The sequence below is a fragment of the Protopterus annectens genome, chromosome 5.part1, assembly GCF_019279795.1.
Source record: "Protopterus annectens isolate FY-2018-M chromosome 5.part1, PAN1.0, whole genome shotgun sequence".
NCBI lineage: Eukaryota > Metazoa > Chordata > Ceratodontiformes > Protopteridae > Protopterus > Protopterus annectens.
The window spans coordinates 604,268,598-604,285,116 of NC_056736.1; the positions used below are offsets into that span (position 1 = coordinate 604,268,598).

Consider the following 16,519-nt stretch of genomic DNA (forward strand, 5'->3'; position numbering starts at 1 on the left):
CAAAGACATGTACTATCACATAAAGAGAGAGACTTTTGAGGAGATTTCTATGTTGTTGGTTGGGAGCCAATCCTTATCAGTTCAGAACTCCATCCTTTGGTCTCATCACAGCCTCCAGAGTGTTCACCAAGGTAATGGCAGTAGTAGCAGCTCAACTCCATCTGCTGAGGATCCAGGTATTACCATATCTTGAAGATTGGGTCCTAGCAGCTACCTCGTCTAACATGTCAGCACATGGACCTCTTGCTCCATTTACTTCAGAGGCTTGGTGTCGCCTTCATTTGTGAAAAGAGTCAACTCACCTCTACTCACAAACTTGAGTCCATCAGATGCCACCTAGGTGCAATCTCTGAAATAGTCTGTCTTCCCCCTCAGAGTGCTTTCCATCTTGATGATAGCTTCAGCTCCACCAAGACATTTTTCTCACCCAGCAATATTGATACTTTGGATACTGGTCCTAATGGCATCATTTATACTACTGGTACCCGTAAGCAAGATTCCACATGAGAGTTCTTTAGTGGACACTATCCATAGAATGGCTCAGAATCATCACCCTCTCCATTCAAAGATAAGGAACCCTCCAGTTTGTAGAAGTCCTGTATCATAGTGGATAACATCCCCTTCTCTCACAGAACACCTCCCTTTGAGGGATCCCCCAACTAAGGTGGTGACCACAGATGCTTCTCTGTTACGATGTGTGGTGGGTGGGGACATTTCAAGGGAAAGACTGTCCAAAGCTCTCTGTCGAAAACAGAGGCAAATCATCAGATCAACATTCTGGAGATGAGAGCAGCCCTGCTAGTATTGCAGGGCCCTTCAGGATACTCTCCCCAGCGGTGTGATAGCTATACAGAGACAGTGTCAGTAGTATGGTACCCATTATGCAGGGAGGCCATGAGGGCATGGCAGTGTGCGATGTCTTCACATCATTTTGTAATAGAAATGCATATCCTAGGGAATTCCGTTGTTTTAGAAAACAGTCCGAGCAAATCTATTCTGATGCCTTACAAGTGGTCCCTGTACTCAGAGGAGTAGCAGCAGTGATTTTCAGTCAGTGCCTTGCTATGACTCACTGCATCCCATCTCAACAACAAATGCAGAACTTAACCTCACTTGATCCCTCCACAGGGACAACCACCAAGGGATGATGTTGTCCATTACTGGCTCCAGGGACTCCTGTATGCCTTTCCTCCCCTTCCACTAAAGAACAAATTCTTGAAGCAAGAATGTGCAAAGCCAGATTAATCCTCATAGTCCCTTTTTCCTCAACAAATGTGGATGTTCTTCGTGTTTCACTGTTGCAGTCATTACATTTGGGTAATCTGCTGGCAGGTTGCCTTCAGTCGGCCTGAATAACAAAGTCTTAGGTCCTGCGTCTGTTGCTGTCTCCTCTTCCATGACGTCAGGTCACCAGGGGAATAAAACATGCAGTCGACACCATTTTATTCAGTCTTTCTTGCCGCGCGGTGCCCGAAGCAGAAGCAGTTCGCAAGTGCCGGTCGGCCGACTCCCGAAATTTTCGCATTCGAGTTTCAGAACCGAAGTCTTCAAACTAAAGCTAAGTACCCCATTGGGGAAACTTTTTCTTACCGATGTCAGTAAAAGTTAATTGCATTACTTGTGGGAAGCAAATACCTCATGAGGATTTTCATTTGTACTGTATTCCTTGCCTAGGCCCAGATCACAACGTGCCTTGCTGTCGGTTTTGTGCTAGATTTAATCAACACACTATTAAGCTTCTGTATATTTTTGCTTCTAAATATTTTGGATCAAGATTTAATTATCCTGAAATGTCTGTTAGCAATCCGACTATTGGAGTTCACAAAAAAAGCAAAGAAAAAGACCGAGACCGTCGAGGTCCAAATCCAACGACGAAGCTTCTCCTAAGCCAGTCGCCGGTTCGCCGGTACTCAGTGAGGCGCTTTCGCAGCCCCTGATACCCGCTACTTTTGAGTCGCAGGCCTCTACCGAGACCCATTCGGAGTCCGGTATGCTGCGAGATTCTCAGAGTATTGAACTCGCGGATGTCTCTCCCTTGGATGGGTCTGGAGCCGCTGAGCAGGCATCGGCTTCTGAGGGTGTTTTCAGGCCTCAACATTTTTATATTAAGCCGACGCCAGCTTAAAAAACAAGGTCAAAAACAGCTTCTATGTCTAAAAAAGTGACGCACGAGCCACGTGCTCAGGCCACTATGCCTAAAAAAACAGATGATCAAAATGGCTGAGGATTTAATTACCTTGATCAGGGGTTCCCAACCCTCCCCTGCTAAGAGGCCTAGGCAAGGCACTGATTATAAATCTTCAGATCAGGTTTCCATTTCTTCTGATTCCTCTTCTGATCAGGAATTTTCTATTCCACCCTATGAAGATTCTGATGGAGAGGAATCCATCCCATCTGCATCTCCTCCTGAGGATTACTCTTTTGGAGAGACTTTGCATACTTCAAGGGAACATTTTCATTGGGAGAGTCAGGACTTCTCTGAATCAAAAAGAGACTTGGGGATTTCCTTCTTCCTCAGCATATGCCTTTGGAAATACCTACTGTATTAAAACATTGTTGATTATGTGTTTTCGGAATCAAGCATAGCTCCTGATTCCCTGCCTCCGGCTCTTAGTAAGCCAGACAGATATTACAGGGTTCCTGACTCCCACAAATTTCTGTTCAAAAATCCTGCTGCTGATCCTGAGACCATTTCTCAGGGTCCCAAGGGTGTAAAGGCCTCAACAGCCAAAAATCCTGCCCCCTCTGACAGAGATTCCAGGGCGCTGGATATATGGGGAAATAAGGTTTATACATCTGCAACCTTGGCAATCAGGGCTTTAAACTGCCAGTTTCATATGCTTAAATATCAACAACATGTTACGGGCTTATTGAAACAGAAAATTATGTTGATTTCTGATTGTGTGGAAATTAGAGTTACAGGAGTTATTGCATTCAGCAGAACAGGTTGGAAAGCATACTTTGCAGTGTGGTTTTGATTCTTTGGAGGCCTCCTGTAGGGCCGCCGTTACTGGATCTGTGATTAGAAGGCATGCCTGGCTCAAGAAGCAAAATCTGCCTGATCATGTTAAAGCTAAATTTTTGGATGCTCCTTTGCAGCATGATACTCTGTTTACTAATAAGGCAGAAGAGGTTTTAAAGAAAATGGAAGACAAAGCTAAATCTATGCAAACTGTAAAAGATTTCTTGCAAGTGCAGCCACCCAGGTTCAGTAGACACTGGCCTACTAAAAATTGGTCCTTTCCTGTATCCAACAGAGCTACTCAAGGCAAATCCAGGCGCTGAAAAGTCTCCAGATACCAATCACAGGGTTCTTACAGGTCAAAGCAATGGGGTGCCTCCACCTCCAAAACTGGAGGGAACAAAGCACAACCCTACAGTAAGCAGTCTCAATGACTTTCCTCTACCATCACCAAGCACTTACCTTTGGCAGCTCCCTTGGGGCGGAAACTAGCACTTCATGCTCAAAATTGGCATTTAATTATGCAGGGCAAGTGGGTATTAAACATAGTATCCGAGGGGTACAAATTTAATTTCCATACTTTGCCATTTCCAAACGGATGGCTGGATCTGCCACAAAATCAGTGAGCAGAGGCCCAGAAAAGTCATGTCCCTCGTGGATATGGGGGCTATTTATCCGGTTCCAGAAAAAGGACAAGGTTTTTATTCAAGACTTTTCCTGGTACCCAGAAAAGACAATTCATGGCGTCCAATACTGGACGTCGATTTTGAACACGTTCATGGACATTCCAAAATTCAAAATGCTGACTTTATAACAGCTACTGCCTATGCTAGGCAGGAATGCTTGGCTGGTAACTCTAGACATAAAAGAGGCATACCTGCATATCCCAATAAGGGAATCTTGCAGAAGATACCTCCTCTTCAAAGCAGGTTTTTTGCATTACCAATTCTCTGCACTGCCCTTTGGCTTATCTACTGTGCCCAGGGTCTTTACAAAGTGCCTGGCACCAGTAATTGCATTCTGCAGACAAAGATACATTCAAATTTATCCTTATCTGGACGACTGTCTCATTCAAGCAGAGGACAAAGTCACTCTTCTTCAACATCTGGTGTTTGTGAAAAGGCTTCTAGCATGCCTAGGGTACACCATAAACGAAAAGAAATCACAACTGGTACCCCCTCAAATAATTACATTCCTGGGTGCAAGGTTGAATACAACTGCCCAGATGGCTTACCTTACACCAGACAAAGGCAACTGACAACATACTTCAAACAAATGACAACAAAAACCCAGTTATCTGCAAGACAAATTCTGCAGGCTTTGGGGTTCATGGCGTCCTGCATTTTACTGATTCCATATGCGAGACTGCATATGAGGAAACTTCAGTGGTACCTAAAAAGTTTATGCAGTCAACATTGTCACAGCCTGGAAACAGTGATTCCCTCATTCCCTGCCTACAACAGAAGTTTCTTTGGTGGGCAGAGTCAAGTCACCAAAACAAGGGACTGTCATTCACTCTACTCCCTGCCACCCAACCTCTAACTACAGGCGCATCAAAGTTAGCTTGGGGGGCCCACCTGGTGGGGAGACGTTCAGGGCAAATGGAGCCCAAACCAAATGCATCTGCATGTCAAGCAGAAAAAGATGCTAACTGTTAAGAATGCTCTGACAGCCTTCAAGGACTTACTTCATCCAGGACGACTACTGATAGACGGACAACACCACAGTTATGTGGTGCATAAACAAGCAAGGGGGTACACATTCCTACCCCCTTTGCAGACTAGCCATGGCCTTGTGGAACACAGCCTTGACTTACCAAATACATCTTCACGCTCAATTCCTCCCAGGAAAACAAAATACTCTGGCAGACTACCTAAGCAGAAATCTTATGGACCCGCACGAATGGAGACTGGATCCAGAAATCTTCAGCGTGTTAGCACAGAAATGGGGGAGCCCAGACATAGATCTATTAGCATCTTCCCAGAATTATCATTTGGACAGTCTGCACAAGAACTCGTCACAAAAAAGCATGGAAAGTGGATTGCCCTATCCTTCAGCTGGAAAAACCTATCAGTCTATCCCTTTCCCCCTCTACCTCTACTCTCCAAAGTCTTACTAAAAGTCAGACAGGAAAAAACAAAAATGATCCTAGTTGCTCCGGACTGGCCTCGTCAGCACTGGTACCCACTTCTAAGGAATATGTCTCAACTTCTTCCATGGTACTTGCCTCAAATACCTCATCTACTGTCTCAGTAGAGCAATCAAATTCTGCACACTCAGCTCCAAACTCTGAATCTTGCAGCATGGCTGATCAATTAATTACTTAAACACCTCTCAGTAAATCTGTGATGGATGTCAATTTGGAAGCCAGAAGAAGGCCTATTACTAGAAAATCTTATGCTGATAAATGGAAGGGATTCTGTGCTTGGAACCTAGCACATGGAACAGACACAGCAAAGCCCAATATTCCTCAAATTTTACAATATTTGATTTAGATGCTTGATATTGCCTGTCTTTTTCTTCAATAAAAGTCTATGCATCTGCCATCTCTGCTCATTACAACACATAGCCTCCCCTATTTTTTCATCCTCTGATAAAACAGCATCTTAGAGGGGACAAAAATTTAAGGCCTCCCAGAAGATCACCAACTCCTGCATGGGACCTCAGTTTTGTGCTGGAAAAACTCACCCTTGCCTCCTTTTGATCCAGCAGCTACTACAGATATAAAATTTCTATTTTGGAAGACAGCTTTTCTTTTGGCAGTCACTTCAGCAAGATGGGTTTCAGAACTGCAGGCTGTCATGGCAGTGGAGCCCTTTATCATATTTTACCCGGACAGGGTGTCCCTCAGGACCAATCCTTTTATGCCTAAGGTGGTATCCAGTGTAGCTCTTAACCAGACCATTCATCTGCCAACTTTTTACCCAAATCCGTAGAACAAGGGGGAGCGGATTCTGCATTCACTGGACGTACACAGACAACTGAGATTCTACTTAAACAGGACCAAATCTCTAAGGAAGTCTGAGCAACTACTGGTAGCATTTGCTGCAGGATCAGAGGGGAAGGCTATATCAAAGCAGACTATTTCTAAGTGTATAAGCCACTGCATTATTTTCTGCTACTTGCATCATGGTAAACCTGTGCCCAAGAGGATCAGATCACATTCCACCAGGGCTGCCTCTACTTCAGCTGCTTTTCTCAGAGGGTTTCCAACCAAAGACATTCTAGAAGCTACTAGTTGGAGCTCAGTTCATACTTTCACAAAACATTATCATTTTCCACTCTTTTCCAAATCCAGGGCAGGCTTTGTCACTGCAGTTCTGCAGGGCCTTTTAGCCGCTCCTAATGCTTTTTAGTTCCATCCTCCCATCCATAGCTTTGGGATTCTACCCAAATGCAATGACTGCAACAGTGAAACACGAAGAACATAGTACAGTTGTGTACACTTACCATAAATGTAGATGTTCAAGTGTATTCAGTGTTTGGGTTACCCACCCGCCATCCCCCTTTCTATACCTTTTCTTTCCTTCACTATACACTAAAGCCTTTGTGGTATATTTGCTTTTAGATGAAGTTAAAGTTTATGTTGCTAAAAATGCATTTTTATATATGCGTTTGTTTGTTTATATATATATCTCCTCACTTGGGGGGCACTTGACATCTGGGGCAAGAAAAACTGAATAAAATGGCGTCGGCTGCATGTTTTATACCCCTGACGACTTGACGTCACAAAAGAGGAGACCGCAACCGACGCAGGACCCAAGACTTTGTTATTCAGGCCGACTGAGGGCAACCTGCCAGCAGATTACCCAAATGTAATGACTGCAACAGTGAATACACTCTAACATCTACATTTATGGTAAGTGTACACAACTGTTAACTCTACTAGTTCATCCACTCTGGATGTTGGACCTTTTTCAGATCTTTTGTCTCATCCTTCTGGCTTGCCTCTTCCAGGTCATAAGTCCATGAAACCCGCTGCATGGTTCCTCCAATTTTGACAATAGGCAGGGATGCCAGGCAGTGCACTGCAATGATTCACATTCTGACAGCTTTGCAGAAAGTTTCTGCTACTAAAGTCTAAGACAGTAGATGGCGAATATTTTCCGTATGGGCAAATTCTAGAGTTCTACATCCATTCTTAGCTTTGGATGTTCATTGTGTTACACTGCTGCAGTCATTACACTTGAGTTGTCAGGCGGTTCCCCAGTCGGCCTGAGTTCCAAAGTCTTGGTCCGGCGTCGGTTGCTGTCGCCTCCTCCCTGACGTCAGTGCAGCAGGGGTATATAAGATGCAGCAGATGCCATTTTCTTCAGTCTTTATTGATGCGCGGTGCCCGAAGCAAAAGCAGTTCGCAAGTGCCGGTCGGCCGTATCCTGAGATTTTCATTCAGAATCCAGAACCGAAGTCTTCTACAAAGCTAAGTACCACGTTGGGGAAACTTTTTCTTGCCTCAGACCGATGTCAGTAAAAGTTAATAACTGTATTTCTTGTGAGAAGCAAATATCTCATAAGGATTTCCATTCTTATTGTATCCCATGCCTAGGCCTAGACCACAACGTCACTGGTTGTCGGTTTTGTGCTAGATTTAAGAAACGCACTATTAAACGTCGGTTTGATTTTGCCCAACATTATTTTAGTAGAAAATTCAATTATACCATGCCGTCAGAACTACCGACGACCGGAATACGTAAAAAGCACAAAGACAAGGATAGGCATCCGAGGCCCAAAACTGACGACGAAGCCTCTTCTAGGCCAGTCACCGGTTCTCCGGTTTTCAGCGAGGCACCTTTGCAGCCTCTGGCGAACGCTTCTGTAGAACCACAGGCTTCCTCTGACTCCTACGTGGAGATGACTGGGCCTTCGGACGCGCAAGTTATTCAGCCTACTGAAACTAACCCTTTAGAGGGATCCGGAGTAGCTGAGCTGCCAGCAGCTTCAGAGGGTGTTTTCAGACCTACTCAGTTAAGCATTAAACCCTCTAAGTCTAAACCAGCTTTAAAATCAAAGAAACAAATAAAGCACTGTCCAGCACAGGCCTCCATGCCTAAGAAACAAATGTTCAAGATGGCCGAAGACCTAATCACTCTGATCAGGGGGTCTCATCCCCCTCCTGATAAAAGGCCTAGACAGGATGCAGACTATGACTCATCCGACCAGGTGTCCATCTCTTCAGATTCATCCTCAGACCTAGGATATTCTTTACCCCCCTTATGAGGATTCTGACGCTGAGGAGTCCATTCCATCAGCCTCTCCGCCAGAGGACTACTCCTTTGGGGAAACCTTGCATACCATGAGGGAGCATTTTCATTGGGAAGGCCAGGATTACTCAGAATCCAAGAAAAGGCTCAGAGACTTCATTTTGTTACCTCAACACAGACCCCTTGCTATTCTGCCAGTGTTAGATATTGTGGATGATGTGTATACTGAATCCAGCCTAAATCCTGATGCCTTACCTCCAGCCCCAGGTAAACCTGACAGATACTACAGAGTCCCTGACTCTCACAAATTTCTGTACAAAAGCCTGTTGCTGACCCTGAAACTATTTCCCAGGGACCCAAAGGGGTTAAGGCCTCATCAGCCAAGAATCCAGTTCCCTCTGACAGGGATTCCAGAGCATTAGACAGATGGGGAAAGAAAGTATATACGTCTGCAACTTTAGCAATGAGAGCCTTAAATTGCCAATTTCACATGCTAAAATATCAGCAGTTTCTACTGTCTCAGTTGAAACAAAAAAATGCTTCCAGATTCACATCCTCCTACTTAAAAAAAAAAAAAAAAAAAAAAAAAAAAAAATGCAGGATTTATTGCATGCAGCTGAACAGGTGGGAAAACATATTTTGCAATGTGGTTTTGACTCTTTAGAGGCCTCCTGTAGAGCAGCCGTTACAGGCTCTGTCATTAGAAGACATGCTTGGTTAAAAGAACATACGTTACCAGATCATGTTAAAGCAAAATTATTGGATGCACCTTTGTAGCAGGATGTGTTATTTCGAGTTAAGGCAGAAGAGGTATTAAAGAAAATGGAGAATAAGGCAAAATCTATGCAAATGGTGTAGGATTTCTTACAGGTTCAGCCTCCTAGATTTAGCAGAAATTGGCCAACTAAGAATTGGTCCTTTCCAGTTACAGACAGACCTCAAAGGGGCAGATACAGATGTCCAAGAGGTAGAGGTCAACCACAAGGTACTTACAGGCCTCGACAATGGGTTGCATCAAGCCAGAAAGAAGGGGAAGACAGGCCCCAACCATGTAAAAAGCAGCCCCAATGACTTCCCGCTACAGCTGCCAAACAACTCTCTCTTGGCAGCCCCCTTGGGTGGAAAGCTGGCACTTTTGTATCACAATTGGCATATGATCACCAAAGACAAATGGGTTCTCAACATTGTATCTCAAGGTTACAGGTTCCACTTTCACACTCTGCCAAGGTCAAAAGGAATGCCAAATCTGCCACCAAATCAATGGGCAGAGGCTCAAAAACACATCACAGCACTCATGGATATGAGAGCTATTCAAAAGGTACCACCACAGGAGCAAGGACAAGGATTTTACTCAAGACTATTTCTGGTTCCCAGGAAGGACAAAGCCTGGAGGCCCATTCTGGATCTTTTTTCTCTAAACACTTACCTGGATGTTCCGAAATTCATAATGTTGACACTACAGCAGCTTCTTCCCATGCTGAGCAAGAAAGCTTGGCTCGTGACATTGGACCTCAAGGAGGCATACCTGCATGTCCCTATCAGACAAAACTGCAGAAGCCACCTCAGATTCATAACTGGTTTAATGCATTATCAATTCTCTGCACTGCCCTTTGGCTTATCTACTGCGCCCAGGGTCTTCACAAAGTGCCTGGCACCATTAATTGCATTTTGCAGACAAAAAGGAATTCAAATTTATCCGTACCTGGACAACTGCCTGATTCAAGCAGAGAGCAAGGACATTCTTCTAAAGCATCTGGCATTTGTAAAAAAGTTATTAAGTTGCCTGGGGTTCACAGTAAATGAAAAGAAATCAAAACTAGTGCCCTCACAAGAGATAATATTCCTGGGTGCCAGCTTTAACACAACGGCCCAGATGGCTTATCTCACGCCAGACAAGCAAGGACAACTGACTCAATACTTTCAATTGATGGCAACAAAGACTCAACTCCCTGCAAGAAAAATTCTGCAGGCCTTGGGTTACATGGCATCTTGCATACTACTAATTCCATATGCCAGACTGCATATGAGGAAACTACAATGGTACCTAAAGAATGTATGGTCTCAACACTGTCAAAGTTTGGAATCAGTTATACCACTAATTCCTTGCCTTCAACAGGAGTTTCAATGGTGGGCTCAAGCTTGTCACCTCAACAAGGGACAGCCTTTTACTCAACCCACAGCCAGGCAAACACTGACAACAGGTGCATCGGATTACGCCTGGGGAGCACACATGGCAGGCAACTGTATTCAGGGCAAGTGGCCCGCAAAACAAAGGCATCTTCACATCAATCAAAAAGAGATGCTAGCTGTACAAAATGCACTTATAGCTTTCAAGGACCTGCTGCATCCAGGACAATTACTACTAAAGACAGACAACACTACAGTTATGTGGTACATAAACAAGCAAGGGGGCACTCACTCCTACCCCCTCTGCAGGCAACCCATGACCTTGTGGAACACAGCCCTAAACTATCAAGTTCATCTGCAAGCACAATTCCTGCCAGGAGAGAAAAACACACTGGCAGACGACTTAAGCAGAAACATCATGGATCCCCACGAATGGGAATTGAATCCACAGATATTCAGAATGATAACATAGAAATGGTGGAGCCCGGACATAGATCTGTTTGCATCCCCAATGAACTGCCAGCTACAGAAATTCTGCACAAGGAGTTACCATCCACAAGCATGGAAAGTGGATGCCCTCTCATTCTGCTGGAAAAACCTACAAGTATACGCTTTCCCACCACTACCTCTCCTGCCAAAGGTACTCATAAAAGCCAGGCAAGCAGAGCCAAAGATGATCCTGATTTCACCAGACTGGCCACGCCAGCACTGGTACCCAATCTTAAAGAACTTGGCACAAGGACCACTCTGGATTTTGCCTCAAATCCCACATCTGCTGACTCAGCACAACAATCAGATACTACACAGCCAGCTAAAGACCTTAAACCTAGCTGCATGGAAGATTCCTTAGTCAAGCGGGCAATACCGCTCTCCAAAGCTGTTATGGATGTCATTCTGGAGGCCAGAAGGCCTAGTACCGGGAAAGCCTATTCGGTTAAATGGAAGAGATTCTGTGCCTGGAACCAAGCACACAGTCTTGACCCTCATGTTCCAAACATTCCTCAGATACTACAACATTTAATTGAGATGCTAGACAAAGGACTCTCCTTCTCATCCATCAAGATCCACTCCTCTGCCATCTCTGCTCATTACAACACGGATCCATCAATTTTCTCTAATCCTTTGCTAAGACAGTACCTCAAAGGGGCTAAAAACATAAGACCGCCCCGTAGAGCACCTACTCCAACTTGGGACCTCAACTTTGTTTTGGAAAAATTTACTTTACCTCCTTTAGAGCCAGCTAATACAGCAGAATTAAAATACATCTCTTGGAAAACTGCTCTTCTCCTGGCAATAACATCAGCACGAAGAGTTTCAGAATTACAGGCACTAATGGCAGTGGAACCTTTCCTCATTTTCCACCAGGACAGGGTGTCTTTAAGAACTAACCCTATGTTTATGCCAAAGGTGGTATCCAGTGTGGCTCTAAACCAAACTATTAATTTACCAACTTTTTATCCAAAACCACAGAATAAAGGGGAGAGACTACTGCATTCCCTGGACATTCACAGGCAGTTACACTTCTACTTAGACAAAACCAAAGCTTTCAGGAAATCTGAGCAATATGCTGCAGGAGCACAGGGAAAAGCCATTTCAAAACAGACTATTTCAACATGGATAGGATATTGTATATGTTTCTGCTATACACACCATGGGAAACCTGTACCTAGCAGCATTAGATCTCCCTCCACTAGGGCAACAGCCACTTCAACTGCCTACCTCAGAGGAGTACCTACCAAGGATACTTTGGAAGCAGCAACTTGGAGTTCAGTGCATACCTTCACCAAGCATTACTATCTGCCTCTATACTCTAAATCCAGAGCTGGCTTCGTCACTGCAGTACTGCAGGGCCTTATAGCCACCCCTAATGCCCTATAGAACCAGCCACCCAACCTCAGCTTTGGGATTCTACCCAAGTGTAATGACTGCAGCAGTGTAACATGATGAACATAGTACAGTTTTGTACCTACCATAAATGTAGATGTTCGAGTGTATATGCTGCTGCAGTCCAGGTTACCCTCCCTCCTTTCCCTCTTACTTGCTTGTACGTACCTATATTTTGTACCCTTTACTACCTATGGGGAGTATTTGCTGGTAGCTGAAAGTTGTTGTTTGCTTTTCTTATGTACGTTTTATTAGCAATTTGAATTGCCTACCTATTTGGGGGCAACTGACATCTGGGGCAAGAAAAACTGAAGAAAATGGCGTCAGCTGCATCTTATATACCCCTGCCGCACTGACGTCAGGGAGGAGGCGACAGCAACCGACGCTGGACCAACATTTTGGAACTCAGGCCGACTGGGGAACCGCTTGACGGCAGGATAACCCAAGTGTAATGACTGCAGCAGTGTATACACGCGAACATCTACATTTATGGTAGGTACAAAACTGTACTTTCCTACCATCTTATTTTTTTCAGAATTATTTCCCACCCACTCCAACTATTCCACCATCAAAGTACAGTTTGCATCCATCTTCAGTATCCATTTAGGCATAGACAGTTCCTCTTTAGTGTCCCTTAAGATTTCAGAAGCTTTCCAAAAGGGTACCTTCTTTTTCAGACCACCTATCAGAGATCCAGTGCCTCCTTGTGGCATTACTATTATGCCACAAATGTTGACACAACCACCCTTTGAGCCATCAGCAACAGCAGATATCAAATTTCCGTCTTGGAAAACTGTTTTACTGGTAGCAATGACATTAGCCAAGAGAATTTCAGAATTACATGGTCTTTTTCTAACTCTTCATGTCTGATCTTTCTACTATTAAACTTAAATCAGTGTAGTCATCTACCAGTTTTCTTCACAAAGTTCTTCAATAAAGGGAGAGTACATCTTGCATACTTTAGATGTTCACCAGCAGTTATGGTTTTACCTGCACCGAACAAGACCCTTCAGGAAATCTCATCAGTTGTGTCCTTTTCAAAGCAAAAACTAGGAAAGCCAGTTTCCAAAGTTAATTTATCCCTTTAGCTCTCAAAATGTATTTTGTTTGTGTCTACAAAAAAAGGCTTACCACATTCATCCAAACCAAGGGTGCATTTAACCAGAGCAGTAGCTACATCACAGCATTTGTTGACAGACATTCCATTAATGACATCTGTGCAGCAGCCACTTGGTCAACATTACACACACTTCCTTCCCGTTACAAATTGAATGAATAATCAACATTTCATTCATTCTTTGGCTCCATTTTCTGGAATTTTTGTCCATGAATCTAGCCAGGCTTTCGTGCTTGGGAATGTGTCCACAGTTGAACTGGATGAAGATAGATAACATTGGATTCAGTTATGTACTTATAATTGCAATAGATTCATGTTTATTTTTTGTCCGGTTCAACATCTCTGTCACCACCACCACCCCCTCCAAATTATCCCATCATCCTGGAGGGACCGAGTTAGGATCATAATTCTTTCTGCAGCTTGTTATATTGGGTTTATGGTTTTGGGATATGTTATATTCTCGTATAGAATGCTGTTTTGTTAGTCATGTCTTCATGTAAACAATGCAAATGCGATCTGAGGTTGAGTGTAGAGGATTATGGGTAAGGGGAGAAGTTGGAGCTCTTGAGCAAAGTCTTCCTAGTTGCTGCCAACCTACAGTTGAACCCGATGAAGAATGGACAACATGAATCCATTGTACAAAAATTGCGAGGTTTTTTTTCCTTCTATCTTTATCTCATGCTAATTAGTTGTGTTTACATGTTAAACCTCATTGTTGAAATGACTTTGTAGGTTTGCATACTGCCCGATTTCTGATGTTTTATTTGCATAATCCAGACCACCCCAACCCAAACACACACACTTGCATTTTTGTTGATTTTCTTGATAATCATGATTTCTCTTGGCCATTCTTAAGGGCACTAATGAAACACTAAGGTAGTTTGAAACATTTTAGATGAAAATGTTGCAGTTTCTGTGTTTACATAAAATTTATAGAAGCACTCGAGAAATGTTTTGAGGGGTGCTGTCCTATGTCACCAGCTTTTTAATATTTTGATGGTTTGCAATTGTATACTTCTGCCTTTAGTACGCAAGCTCACTAGCAAGGTCAGTTTGAAAGGACTGAAAGTAAGGTAGGTACATTTCTGTTTGCAGTTTTTATGTTTAATGTATGATGTTGTTAGGATCATTTCTGCAACTTAATATGCATTGTTTTAATAGATCAAAATATGTTGTAAAAAGAAAATATGCAGTTTTGTATTTTTCTCTTAACAGCGTGAAATCACTAAGAAACTTGGCAATCCTAAGCAACCAACTAATCCCTTCCTGGAAATGATAAAATTCCTCCTGGAGAGGATAGCACCAGTTCATATTGATACAGCATCCATCAGGTATGCTTCAACACATTTATTGTAAAGCAGCAGTGTGTATCATTTGTTGAGCTTTCTATGTGTGTTGTTTTCTATGCTATTCCCATTTCTTTGCTTTGTGTAACAGTGTGGTATTTACACTGCCTCACATTGGCCTCTATTGTTGTCTTAAGTAGTGGGTTAATATGGTATGACTTTTGCCACAGATGTCACATATAAGATAGGTGGTTTGTAGTGCTCCAGCACTTGTTATGCTTGTTTTCCACACTGGAAGAGAGTCGTTATGTGTTGTTCAAGTAGAAACCATGAGTCAAAGACCTTTTTCTTTTTGCCAGGATTTCAATAAGATTATACTGGCCTGTCAAGTGAATCCTGAAAGCCTCCCTCATGGAAAATCTGAAGAGGGTAAAGAAGCACAGTCCTCCTTTTTTTTCTGAAAGAAACTAGAATTCGCCTTTGTACCTTCAGTGAGTGATCTGCCATGAATGTATGAAGTAGCATTCCTTTTCCCAAACACTAGAGCTACATTTTATCACCTTTGTGGTATTTTTTGGTAACAGCAACAAAACCTTCAGTTTCAGTGCCTGGGCTTTTGCTGTCTCATTTTTCATGCTTTCTGGTTCTTCCCATCTAGTACAGTAAGAGGATGTGAGCCATCTTAATCAGTGTGGCTTTGGGCAACATGCCCTTCAGTACATCATAAGCAGTTTAATGCTAACAAACTTTCTCCTCAGTCAGTTGTAGGCCTTCACTTTTGCAATGTTTTGTGATAGAGACATTTTCTCTGGCAACATTGATGAAGCTTTTGTTTGCAGAATGCTTTGCTGTTAACTTTGCATAGTGTGCATTTCAGTCTCTTCCTACCTTGAGCTGTTGTGTGGGGTGTTTTTGAGAAAAATGAGTTTCCTCTTCAGAGGTTTCAGAAGAAAATGTAGAGACAAAACTGTCCCCTTCCCCATGTTTCTCCTCTTTTCATCTGTCTCACATATGTGACATTCTGGATCAACCTTTGGATATTTCTGTTTTTTTTAGGTGGTAACACCTATTTTGATGATCTCTGTAGATAAATTGTTGTTTTTTTGGACTTGCAGGCTTTATCATTTATAATAGCCTCCTCATGGAGTATGTCAGCCTTCCTGAATTTCAGTCTCTGGTGATTCCTGCAATGCTTTGTTTTACAGAAAGCTTTAAATGCTACTTGGACAGGCATATTTTGTGTGTTTCACAAAGCAAAATAGACCCCATTTCTGCCTCACACATCTTTTTACTATTTAAAAAAAACTCTGTTGGTCATCACTGCTGTTTCTCAGGGCTGTGCATGAGCGGTACGTCCACAGACAATAGTCCCTGAATATGCCGTCAGCCTACAGCAGTCTAGCTGACTAGGCCTTTTGTGAAGGTAGATGTACTCTTCCTTCCCTAGGTAAATAGTGTACTGCTCCTGTGTTCTGAAAGAAACAAGGGTTAGGATGGTGGCCTAATGGTTAAGATGAACCTATGAACCTATAATATTACTCATGGTGAAGCACGTTTCTAATTGCTTAGAGCTTTATGGGGGGGGTTGTTCCTTAACTTGGCAGACTGTATGGAACCTTTTTTTTTTATAACAAAAAAAGAGGGTGCTGCACCCTGCTCTAACCTTCTAATAATGCATTGGAAAGTTGCCTTTGATAGAGGAGGAGTTCAGCCATGGAAAGAGGTCATTTGGAAGTATGGGCATATGTTTAAGGTCATTTCCATGGGTAAAGAATCTTCAGCATTGATCCATTGATCCCTTTGTTATGAATATACTCACATAAGTATAGTACATGTAAATGTTCCAGGTCGTGCATATATAAATACATACTTTTCTAATAACTATGTGAAGTTCAGTTATCAAGCATAGTATTCTGGTTCTTTTGCTGAAGGAATCTGAGGA

At 43.1% G+C, this 16,519-nt stretch overlaps 1 protein-coding gene across 2 annotated transcripts in view; it reads left to right on the forward strand.

Moving 5' to 3' along the window:
• The window catches only part of PDS5B (PDS5 cohesin associated factor B), a 3,703,643-nt gene that overhangs the window by 1,768,011 nt on the left and 1,919,113 nt on the right, over positions 1-16,519 (forward strand). For both annotated transcript variants that reach the window (XM_044073218.1, XM_044073219.1), the window contains exon 17: positions 14,507-14,622. In XM_044073218.1, the coding sequence (XP_043929153.1) occupies positions 14,507-14,622 (116 nt within the window). The remainder of the gene's footprint in view (positions 1-14,506; positions 14,623-16,519) is intronic.